Genomic DNA, 12659 nt, shown 5'->3' with positions numbered 1-12659 from the left:
AGTCTGAAAAACAATTAAACAAAAATATAAAATACAAACATGACAGTTCTTCAAGTCGATGTTTCCTGCTTGCCAATTTAAACCAGAATGAAAATAAGTAAATCCATTCATTCTATTGTTCGGTAGCAGAATGTGATCATATGTTCTAAGAAGCATGAACATTTATATATTATAAAATCTAAGCCTGTGACAAGGAGTAACAGACATTTCTGTGTGAGTTTAAAAAAACAAAAACAAATACAGAGCACAGAAACTGGATTCTCTCCTCTTTATGATAATTTCCCTGCATTCCCTCCCTTCCTCCTGCCCTCCCTCTAGAGAGGTTAATTGTAAGCAGATTTACAAATCTCAACATTGCTTCAATGCACTGAAGCAATCTGGAACAATTCTATACCTTTATAAACATAATTTTGCTTTATTAGAGCTCACTGCAGACAACGTTTATGCCAGTACAGAGGGCTTCTCTGCACTGCACCCTGATATGTGGGCTGCGTTGTGCCTGATGGGATCCCAAAGATCATCAAGTACAGTGACAGTCCCTGCAGCCTGCAAATTTTATGAAAGAGGATGGAAGAGCTGCTGGGCTAAGCTGGGCAGTTATGGCAAAAGGAAACTCCCTTTTCTTCCCACTTGTACCTACAAAAAATCAGTTTAGGTTTTCTTTAAGGGCAGGCTTCATCTTACAAAACATCTTGTTCCAGAATCCAGCATTAGTGTTGGAAAGTTTTGCCCAGCTTCCCGTGTGCTCCCTTATTTGCAGGAGGCAGCGCTGTATGTATGACCCCTCACCAGCTCCTGAGCACCGAGGTCCACGCATCCAGGCAACAGTGAGCTGCTTGCTGACACCTGGGGTCAGGCCAAGGATGGTGCTCCAACATCAGCTTAGAGATCACGTAATAGAAGGGCAAAGGTTAGTTTCCTAAGGCTCTCCATCACATAATGAACCACTGTCAGCCTTAGTGGCCTTCTCACTTCAGCAGCAGCAAAAAAAGAACCCTATGTGACCACCATTTGTCTCTACTTGGTTATTTAAAAAATTAAGGGGCTGGAAGAGTAAGAAGGACAGAAGTGGTCTGGAGTGGGGACAAGAGCCTCACTGGACCTACATACCCCTAAGAACCCACACATGAACTGAGGTGGGACAGCCATACAGCAGTCCCCAAACCTGATGTGGTGCTGGTGGATGGGCTGACTCCAGGCCATGACACCGAGAGGTGCAGCTCAGGTTGCAGAAACAGCTCAGGAGTTTCTGAAGGAAGGGTATCTGATGAGAGACAACAGGGCTTTATTTCAAGCTGTGTTTTGCCCTGTTGTAGGAAGATAAGGCAGTCATCACTAAGTCGTTTCCCCTCACACCCTTTGTCTTGTCTGTTTGGAGCACAAACTTTTTGCAACAGGAACTATACAATGAAAGCTGGTCCCTACACTAGTGGGATCCAGTTTCAGCGGGTCTTGCAGATATTATCACAAGGCAAATAACTACACTCCTGCCCTGGAGGCAGTCTTGTTATTGACCTCTCTTGATCAGATCTGGGGAGTAACAAGGGGTCCAAGGTAACTTTTTTTCCCCTACACGAACAAAACAACCTATAAAGAAATGCAAATTCGGTGCATTCCTTCATCATCTCACTTCATTCCCTGAAACAAGATAAAAGCATACAAGAAATGCTCAGTAGCTCTTCTCTTTCAAAACACTGTACCCCCACTCTTAAAACCCTACTTATCACACTGGGTAGGCACCCAGTTCCCATCTCTTCTCTGATGTTTGCGTGGAAGGCTCATTAAGCTCAAAGGAAGTTGCATATGCAAGTACTTTTGAATGCCCTTTAAAGGCAGAACAAATAAACACAGGACTGTAGCTTTTAAACATAGATTGTATACTGAAAATCAGCATTTACTCCTCCCTAGCTCCTGGGAACAGACCTTGGGGTTCCTATTTGCAGGTGCCCACCTCGATTATTTTCCCTATTTGGGACTGGTTTGAGCATTGTAGGCTTGTTGCCCTGTGAGATTTCTCTGATACTTTTTTCTGTCCTTTGTTCATGGCTTACACGTTACAAGGTAACAGAACAGTAAGAAGACAGAAAAACAAAATGTGAATAATGCACTGGGGGGAAAAGAAAGACCTATATCTGGTGAGAAAAAGCCGAGTGACAGATGTGTCTTTGTTTACATAAACTTCTAAAGAAATGGAGTTGAAATCTAGAGATATGTATGAAAGAAGGTCAGATAAGAAAATAGTTTTTCAAATCTTTTAAGAGATGAAAAGCTCCTGTTTATGAAGGGATGACACAGAATCACTTCAGACTTAAGTTCTTAAACCCAGAAGACAAGACACACTGCATTCAAACTGATGACATTTAAAATAATTTCTCTGTTCCTTTGCAAATGCCTTCTACAGAAATGCAGCCAGAGGACATCCCTCACTTCTCCCTAGGATCCTCTGTTCCCCCTCCAACCTGCTATCCCCCTTTTAATGCCTGTAGTGGTTTGAGATAAAGGCAACTGCCAAAGGGCAATTTCACTCAGTTCACCCCAGGAAACAGGCAGAGCAAAACCTTAATTCTTGCTGGCAAAGATCCAGCTACCCTATGGGAGAAAACAATCCATCACCTAAAAGGCAGTAAGCCTTTATAGTTTATCCAAAGTATCTTTGGTTAACATGTTAGAAATACTGCTGATATTTCCAAAACCTACTGCAATGTGACGTTACAGCATTTAATAAGATTACTATTCCACGTCAGCAATAAAATCCTTAAGAACTCAAGACCAACAAGCCCTCAGGTGAGAAAAGTGCTTTTTCTTTTCTTCCAAACTGCATCACACTGTTTTTATCAAAGAAAAAAGCTTCATGTGCACAGATACATATGCAGTCAAATACCTATCAATCAAATCCCCCTCATTCCCTCTTTCATCTTTGTTTTTAGCCTACCTTCTCTTTTACTCCCATCATGGTTTCCACTCCAGCAGATCTATACCTAAGTATAGATAACTGCACTTCAGGTACACAAGAAAACTAGAAAACCCAACAAGGACAGTGAAATAATGAAAATCCCAAGACCTCCTCCCCCAGTAGCCTGAAACTTTTCAAAAACCACAATTTCAGGTTTCCATGAAAAGGAGCAGGAAACACAGCACAAAGTTTCTAGAGATATATCTGGTTCTTTCTGCACTCCTCAACATTCTTTCTCAGAGAAGAAAGAGACGGTGGGAGAGAGAAATAGTATGCAACGAGGAGGGACAAGTGTGACTTTAGGACTGCTTTGGCTCCTTCCCAAGTATGGAGAATGGAACTACTGGGATGCCCCACATAATCCAGAAAGACAAAATGCTGAAGATGAGAACTGGTTTAAATTGCAGTTCAGATATAAATGTCTAATCACTGTCAACTTTCTTTTCCTTTGGTCTTAAAAATCGCTCTTGTAGGTAAATTAAAGTTAAAAAGTGGTGTTGGGCAATTTTTCCTCCTCTCTTATGCACACACTGCAAATTTCTGTAGCGTTTATTATTGGAATTGACCTACTGAAATCAGGAACATCACTGACAGAGGTCAAAACCCTCAACAATTCAACAAATCACTACATGAAAGACTTTTTTGCTACTGTAATTAATCCCATAAAAAATGAGAAAGTTTCAGAAGCATTACTCCATAGGGATTTGAGAAAGGCTTTTTTAGCTATATTTTCAGGCTTGACGCAGATATCAATAAACTGGAAAAAGAGAAAAATCACATATTTCTACAAGAATACTTTAAAATGTTAATTTAAAGGGCAAACCAGAGATTTCTAGAAAAGAAGGGAGAGGAAAATCCCTTAGGTTTTTGGTGTGCTTGGCAGCACTTTTGCACAGTCAGGTTTACTGGCTTTGCAGGTTTAGAAGAGGATTTGCCGGCTCCTTTCACCTTTCAGCGAGGGTCCAGGCAGCAAAAACAGAAGGCTCGAGGCCATTATACCATCAGTTTTGTAAAATGGCACAGATTGGTGCTACCGCTAAAACGGGGCCCTCTGGCACAAGCATCTGCACTGGTGTGAGGGAGAAGGTGTAGGGCTGAAGCAGGCTGCTGGCTGCTGCAGTGGGAAGCCCTTGTGAAGTGACAGCCTAGGCTGACCCCAAGCCCAGCAAAGCCTCAAGCCAGTCTGCCAGGCAGAGGAAGGACTGAAACCAAGCTTAAGAAGCCACTACTCTTCCCCTTACACCCTTGTCACAGAAAGCCATTTCTAGAGCAGATGGGAGATAATCCAATCTTAAAGCAAGTACCTGTGGGTTTGTTCTTTCAGAAAACCTGGCAAAACTACCCACTTGGCATTCTCACACTCACATGGGGTGGCCATGCCTCACAAGAAGTGTGTTGCACTAAGAGGTCTTAACTGATCGCATTTAGGCTGCAAAGTTAAGGACTTAGAAGTTTATAAAGTACAAGTCTAAAGTTGTGTACTAAATTCATACTCCTTTCTTAACCTATGAATGTAGATACTGGCTTCAATCACATAATTGCATAATAATTTTTTCCCTTAGGACTGCCACATATACATAGGATACGACAAACAATAAATTGTTTCTGAAGACAACTTACATTCTTTGGACATTCCCACTTCAAAGCACTTCTGTAGTCTGCAGTACTGGCAGCGATTTCTGGTAACTTTATTGATAACACAGTTTTTATCTCTGTGACATGTGTAAACCATGTTCTTCTGGATACTCCTGCGGAAAAAGCCCTGAAATTAAGGAAAAAAGAAATCAAGTAAACTTTTGAGATTCCAATAACCCTTAGAGACAGGCACCAATGTTGTTTTAAAATAACAAAAATAAATTCAAAGTTATGACTGGAGTACGGCATCTTTAAAGACTCAGTCTTATTATAATTTAGTACTATTTCTTGCAACATGCGACTCATCTCTTAAATAAAAACTAATTATACAATCCAACCTAAGGCCAAAATAAAAAAGAATTAGTAAGAGCATTCAGGAAATTAAGTCCTAGATTTTACAAAAAAGCTCAAATAAAAATGGTTTGGACTTATGAATGTAATTAATGAGTTGGGTAAAGAGCCTTCCTAACAGATCCACTCGGAAGTCAAACATTTGTCAAATAACCAATAGACTCCCTCAGCCTAAAGGTCCTGTGTATTTTGTTACTGCAGAGATTCTCTAGTTCGAAGGCTACATGTCAAAAGAGAAATAATTTGAAACCCAGGTTTCTTAACTGCTGAAACTCCTACAGCAATTAATGAGGCTTCTGCAGGTGGAACAGTTCCAGCATCAGGTTATTGAGTTGTGAACTTGTAAAAGTTGCCAATTACAGCACTCTTTTTCTTACTCAGATACAGCTGTGAAAATAATCAAGTAATTACAATGATCTCGAACAGAAATTAAAGAAACCTAGAGGTCTGGTTTGTAGTTAAGGAACAGCATTTCATTGAATTCCTCCTCCAACAAGTGAAAAAGAGAAAAACAGCCATAAATGGTACGGTTAGGTGGCACAGAAAAAAGGCAAACCCCAAGTTAATTTCTTTATCTGCACTAAATCCCAAGCTTTAGATAATATCATATAATAATGAAGAAAAAAAAGAGGATTACTTTAAGCATTTTAGAGCTCAACCCACAGATACTCAGTGAAAGATTTCTGCAACAGACATTTGGAAATTTGACAGCACTATTTAACCTTCTCACTCAGATTTTGAAAATCGTTTCAGCAAGCACCAGGGTCAAATTTCAGTCAACATCGCAGCATTATGGAAGAATAGTTAGCAATTTAATTTTTGTTGGAGGGCTTGAGAGGTTAAAACTCTTCATCCAGCCACATGTTTACGCCCTGCAGGAAAGCCGTAAACTTGATGCCGCAGACGATAGCTCTGTGCCCACAATGCATTTGTCTAAAGATGTGATCATGGTAAGCTACAGAATTGGCTCTACTAGAAATGCTCACCGAGATACGCAAGTAGTTCAAAAGCCAAAACCTCTATCAGTTGGAGTTAACTGGGAGAGTTTCTGGCTATATGATTAGGGAGTGGTAGGGCAGGCAGTAAGGGCTGGTCATAAATTCCTTGCACAGCCAACATGCTATAGATGCTAATGTTATGAAAATACCTCAGATTCACTCAGAACTGAAAAATGCCTCTTTAATCACATAACCCCTGGCAAAAGTTTTCTGCAGCTCTTGCACAGACAAGCCTCATCCTGAGGTTAGCTCCTCTGATTTAGGAGATATTTTTTCATACTACCATCAAAAAGGTAAATAAAAACTTTCCACTTCTTTTCCTTAAGCTACTGGACACAGAAGAGTAATTTAAAGTTATTTGTTTAGACAATTAAAACCTTTTAAGTTATCCATAACACCGCTATTTTATATTCCACTCTTCTGATCATTACCACTGCTTCAATCTTTGCAATGGCAAGTATGGTAAGCATGTGTGTACATTTGTTTACTTACCAAGAAGAAAATCTATGGTAATATTCACTTATTCCTTTCTTGCTTTGATATTTCCCTGTGATGCCCAGCTCTGTGGTAATTGCTGATGATGCAATGACAGTGAGGAGTCTATAGCATCTATTTTGGTTTAATTCAACAGGCAGAAAGTGTGACCTGTGCTGGTTCAAGGGTCTCTCTACAGCTTATTCAGTCACCACTTTGTAGCTGGAAAGATCCGGGAGAAGCCAAGACTGGTAGCTTCCAGGGCAGCCACCCCAGCTTAATCCAGTGCTGCAGGGGAATTAACACCCACAGCCACCGATGGAATCACTCTCCTACCACCAGCCTGACAGGGTAGGAAACAAAATGGCCCAAATGAACAAGTCACTCAACACTGGTAAAAGAAGAAACAGCTTTCTCCAAATGTGTCTGCACTTCACCAAAATATAACGGGTAGCTAACGGCTGATCGACCAGTTATTCTGATATTTAGATACAGGTTCTGCATCCTTATAAGCTAGGGTTCAATTACAGCCCATCAGGAAGGAAAGCAGAGGAGGTTGCCTCAGCCCTTACCATATAAAGTTGACCACACAGCCCAAAAGAAAACCACAATCCAACTTCTGCAGACAGCAAGTATAAAGCATTCATGAGCTCATTATTAATATAAAAGGCTTAAGAAGAACAATTTTGGAAAAAGCAGATCTCCAGGTTAAAATGAAGACAGTTTCCTCAACAGCCTAACCTCCCCGGGCAATGCCTTCCACAGAATGAAAGATATAGATGAGGACATTAATCGCAGAAGCTTGGACTGTTGTTTTACAAATTACTTTTTGACACCTGTATTTAACTTTCTTCCTGGAGTTATTCAAGGAACAGAAAGAAAATGAACTTGTTTGCATAAAATATTCAGGTGAAAAAAGATGTAATGTAGTCCTGCTCAAAACTAAGGACATGGTTCTTGACAGTATATTAGTGCCCATTCCCAAGTATCCCCAAGACAACACCGGGATACTATTCCTATTAAGATTTGTGGTAAACTCATTTTTAAACCTCAGCAATATGTGACCAGAAAGATTTGATTTTTAAATTTTCCTCTGGACAGGCACTAAGAAAAATGCCCAGATTATAAACACCTTTGCAGACAAACGCCAAACCAAAGCCATCCTAGGGGGAGACACAGGAATTCAGGCACCAGAGAGTGAGAAGCATTTGCTGGGCGCTGGGGCTCAGTTTCCCCGCACAACTCCATAACCCTGGTGCCCTGCAGCCACAAGTTTTGGGTGGGACTGCAAGTAGGGTCATGCTCAGAAACATTTTCTGAATCTGGGCTGAAAAACACAGAGACTGTCCTGTCTTTCCCTCTGCAGGGGTTTGGACCTTGCCTGCAGCTCTGCAGTGAAAGAAAACCCCACAGGACACAGGGATGGACAGAGCAGGTGTTTGCTGCCCAGTTAAACAGAAAAGCACATTTAAACCATGTCAAGGCTGGGTTCCAAATAGCACAGGTATCACACTGGTCTTTTCACTAAAAATAGCAAAATTAGAAGCAAGCCCAAGTTCTCCTCCAAGTGCTTTTTGTCAAGTGATTCTCATTTGATCTCACCACCCCAACAGTTTCTTCAAAAACCAAGAAAATCCAATTGTGACCTGCCCTTAAGAAGTAGTCAGAAACTTCAGAGACAGTAAAACTCCACAGCTTATAAATTAATCAACTTCTACTGCCTACTGGCTCTTGGAAAACAATCTACTACATACTATGATACGTTTACCTTGAAACAAATCTGTTTGGCTGAATATTTACATGAGCCATTTTTTATGCAAATATTTTAGCATCCTGTCCAAATTAACACCCTGTGATGGGAGATGAGACGCTCCTGTGCCAAAAACAATCACGAATGATTCTTTCTTTGTAATTTAAAATGCCCTATGAATATAAAACAAAAATCCCATTTTGTGAGACATAAAGCATTACTGTCATACATACGTACTGTCATACATAATTGTTTTTGATAGCACCTACAAAGCACTTGAATTTAGAGTAGAGAAAGCTACTGAGGGCCTATCGGGAACAGTGATTTACTCCAATATTCCTTTTATCCACAGCTTTTGAAAGGAACATGGATCTTGTGTTTTTATTTTAGCAAAGACAAAGCTGTGTGGAAATCACACTTCTGAATTAATTCTGTTTTTCTCAGCTGCTTTTATCAGTATCCTTTCCACTGAACATTTTGGACAAATATTTCAATTTGTAATCTCATCTTTTCTGTGTACCACGCCATGCTCCTCCCAGGCTCACCAATCTTGTTATCTTAATGGATGACAGATAGAGTATCACTCTGACCATGCCACATTAGGCATCCTCATTTACCGAGTGCAAGGAAAAAATGCTGAGTATAAATTATTCAGAAATCTATTGTATCAGCGTGTGTTCTCTGAGCATCCACCAGTGGCAGAGCAGACAGATTATTTTTCACTTTTAATTGTGTTGATATCTTATCTGCCCCACTGAAAGCAGAGAGAGATATGTGAAACCATATGTATCAAGCAGCAAATAAACCCAGTTTCCTATGTCCATTGCTTAGAAGTAAATAATCTATTTAGTCAATCTAACTTCAACACAATGCTGAAAAAAACACCTCATCCCATTCACCACTTTTGTAGCATTTGCCTGTAAGTGCACCAAACTTTGAGAGCTCAGCACAGGACATGTACATAGACACAGATGCCTATAGGGAATACTAACTATTTCAGTAATATTTTCAATGCTATTATGCCACTGGCTATCTGAATACAAAAGACCTCATTAAGGATGAGCCCTCAAGATAAGGTAAAGTGCTTAAGCTTATGAAGTCTTATGGATTTGTTAGCATGAATTGCTACCCTTACATATCTCATCGGGAATCTATACAACTCCCTTTCCTTCATTGTCCAGTTGATTTTGGCAAGGCAGATGATTTAGAGCCCAAGTTATGCACATTGCATGAAGAGATGGATCATTTGATCTCAACAATGTCTTAAAAATATTTTGCCATCACAGGGCACGCCAAATCTTATTTGCAGGCGTAGTGGGCTTACAAGCTTAAAACTTGCACTGCAAGCCAGGGACAGAGTAATCAGCAGAGAAGGGCTATTGCAAGCTCAATCTGTTTGAACAGCCTGCTCAGTTCATCTGGTTCAGCTTTGATTACCCCCAAATACAGGCAGCCAGCTATGACTCCTGCAGATTTAGAGGCCATTCTTCGGTAAATTTGCAAAATAAGCTTCTGAGTGAAGCATACTGCTACTTTATCGTAAAAGAAACAAAGGAGCAGGAAGGACTTTTCTATGGTACAGTTTATCAGCCATTTGTAAACTCTGACTGAGCTCTGAGAGGAAAGATAAATACCAATAACAACCAAAAAGAAAATCCAGCCTACCACATACCTGAAACCTCTGCCATTAGCTTTATTCTGAAATAGGGGCTGGGCAAATATGTACCTTTTTTTTACACAAGAAATCTGTGATGCATAGCCTCTTTTCAGTCTCTCTATTTTAATCATTCAAGTTACCCTCTATCCTTGCTAATCCCGTAAAATGTATTTAGATAAGGTAAAGACCCCATTCCTACTCTCTCTGGAGCATCAACAGACACTTAAGGTATCTCTCAGTGATGGGATCTGCACAAAATTACTTTGTTCTGTGACTAGGGAACTGCCCAGGTACCTTCATGAACTGAATGTGGTTTGCAGTACTTTTATTAACAGGTAGCAGGAGTCAAGGAACAAAAAAGACGTTCCTTACAAAGTCCTGGTAGGACCAGCAGTCATAAGGGCAGAGAGACACAGTTTTTAGTTGTTAATCAGGAATATTTGCTCTGAAAGGCCAGGGTAACATGCAAACTCACAAGTGGAGTTGCACAGAAAAGCTTACAAAGGACCTAAAACCCAGCATACGCTGTTCAGGGACACCATATAGGCAGAACAAACTGCAAAATGGCTGCAGCCTGCAAGTAATGAAAGCTACCAAAGCAGCTATCTAAAAGGAAACTCAAAATGAGCTTATTCCCAGTTGCACAGCACTTTTCCAGGATGTCTGCACTGTCTATCACACTTTGGAAGTCATGGCTTACAGAATAAACAAATTAATTGTCTGACATTTTGGCTGGAAACCACCCCTGGCACAAAATGGAAGCAGCTACAACAATAAGTAAAGGAAGGCTCACTGCCAGAAAGTAGGGAAATTGTGCTGCTGATGTACGTCAGGGCGGGATAGGCAGATCTTTGCAAAAACAAATGAATAAATGCTGTTAAATGCCAATAGCTTGTAGAGAGCACCTAGAGATGCCAGCCAGGCAGCAGAGGAGGAGCTGGGCTCCAGCCCACCCTGGGTAGGGCTCTGGGTTTATCTGTCACTGCTCATATTTCCAGTAGAAACTCTCTGCTCGCCATCCACATTTCTGCTCATCTAGCCATTTATTCTGCAGATGGAGAGCAGCCATAAGATTCCATGGCCAAAGAAACCCAAATTTGCTATTGAAACCAGTGTGGCAGTGATCTTTATTCTTTTTAATTGACAGAATTCAAAACACTTCATAAAAATAAGCAGCTTGCATACAGAAATATAGACCTGTGGACTTAAGAGCAACCCACTATGGCGACAAAAATGTCTATTATCTTTTCATTATTGTTACACAAATAGAAAAGTTTGAAATGTTTCAGGGTTTTCTCATTTCTTAAAGAGAGAAAAGGGCTCAAGGGACGCGGATAGTCAAATAAGGAAGATGTCACTCCTCTCTAAGCTACCACGATGGGGATGTTCTTCTGCAACTGCAAAAAATTCTCCAGCAAAGACAGGGCAGGCCATGCTTGATAAATCCTAATAGTTTCTAAGGTGAAAAAGGTCTTGCAGGCTTCAGAGGGCAAGAAAAAAAATTCTGATGACAGAGCTTGAAAAAAGTTATTCATGGGGCTACTAATGCCGATTAGCCGTTAGCCACTACTGAGGCTGGAAAGAAACACCATTTTTTATGAAGCCCCATGCCAACATATCTTCTGATTCCACAAACCTTGGTCTAATGTCAAAACCATGCCCCAAACCAACCATTGACTTTTTTTTTTTTCCAGGGAGTTTAAAACACTTCTGCTGGCCAGCTGGCAGAAAGGCAGCTAACAACAAAACAGGGGAGATGTGATCCATCGGCTACAAATCTGCAGCAACCAGATTCTTCCGGTGAGGGGACCACAGCATCCCTACAACTACACACGGTTTTTCCACAATTTCAATTTTCACTGAACTCCTGACCTTTTTAGCAAACATGTCAAAGTCTCCAGACAGAACAGTTATCACCTTGAAACAATATGTGAGGGGAAAGAACGGCTGAGATTTTCTGCTTCTCCACTTCAGTGATTTAAACAGAGAGGAAGGCACTGGTATGTGCTTCCATCTGCTTTCTTCAAATTAAAAAAAAAAAAAAGGAGATGGAATGTATATAATTAAAAAGTTACAGTTAACTTCCTTTCAGTCATGTCTGTAGGATGATTTTTGGCCTGCTAGGGAACTCCAGATGGAAAGAGTAATGAACACAATTTAATACAAATAACAGGAGATCAAAGAAGCGCTTTTCTGAGTTGCAGCACACTGAGTTATTTCACACAGTTTAATGGAGAACTCAGGAATGAATTATTGCATTTTGCTGTTGTCTATATTTTTGTTTATGCAAATCAATTACCTTTAACCTAATTTGTGAAGGACCAGACCTATAACCCAATAAAACCATAAAATGTCACTAGGATGGTCATACAACTGGCTAGCACTTATCCAAAAGGCTATATGTTGTTAACTGCTCATCGTTTTTTTCCTCTCTTCCCCTCCAGTGCCTCAGGATTTATACCACCAATTAAGACAATAATGAGTGCCCCAGGTTGACCTCCCAGGAGCAAGAATTAATTAAGCGCAGTATTTCTTCGTAAAGAATGACACTTTTCCAAACCATTTACGTAGCTGCCCTCCTGAATGGAATCACAGTATCACAGAAGACTTTCCAAATTGTTATCCCTCAACTGTATGACTGATTTTGGTTTACACTTATAATTCGTGTCTTTGTTTTTATCTGTTGGGTTTTTGGGCAGTTGGAGCAGGGCAACCATTTTCCAAAGACAATGTCACAATTTTACTAGGACATATGGGGGATTTTTTTGCACAGAACTACAACAGAAAGGCAGTAAACAAAAGCTACTCTAGCCAAAGTAGTGGACCTCCTAGTAAAAACAA

At 40.4% G+C, this 12659-nt stretch overlaps 1 protein-coding gene across 8 annotated transcripts in view; it reads right to left on the bottom strand.

Moving 5' to 3' along the window:
• Positions 1–12659, bottom strand: part of RARB (retinoic acid receptor beta) — a 292148-nt gene that overhangs the window by 41947 nt on the left and 237542 nt on the right. For all 8 annotated transcript variants that reach the window (XM_027675409.1, XM_027675408.1, XM_027675412.1 and 5 more), the window contains one exon: positions 4574–4715. In XM_027675409.1, the coding sequence (XP_027531210.1) occupies positions 4574–4715 (142 nt within the window). The remainder of the gene's footprint in view (positions 1–4573; positions 4716–12659) is intronic.

Source organism: Neopelma chrysocephalum, unplaced genomic scaffold (assembly GCF_003984885.1).
Source record: "Neopelma chrysocephalum unplaced genomic scaffold, ASM398488v2 Primary Assembly neopelma1_26, whole genome shotgun sequence".
Classification (NCBI taxonomy): Eukaryota; Metazoa; Chordata; class Aves; order Passeriformes; family Pipridae; genus Neopelma; species Neopelma chrysocephalum.
The sequence above is the reverse complement of the archived record's forward strand: the minus strand, read 5'-3'. Positions and strand labels throughout refer to the sequence as shown.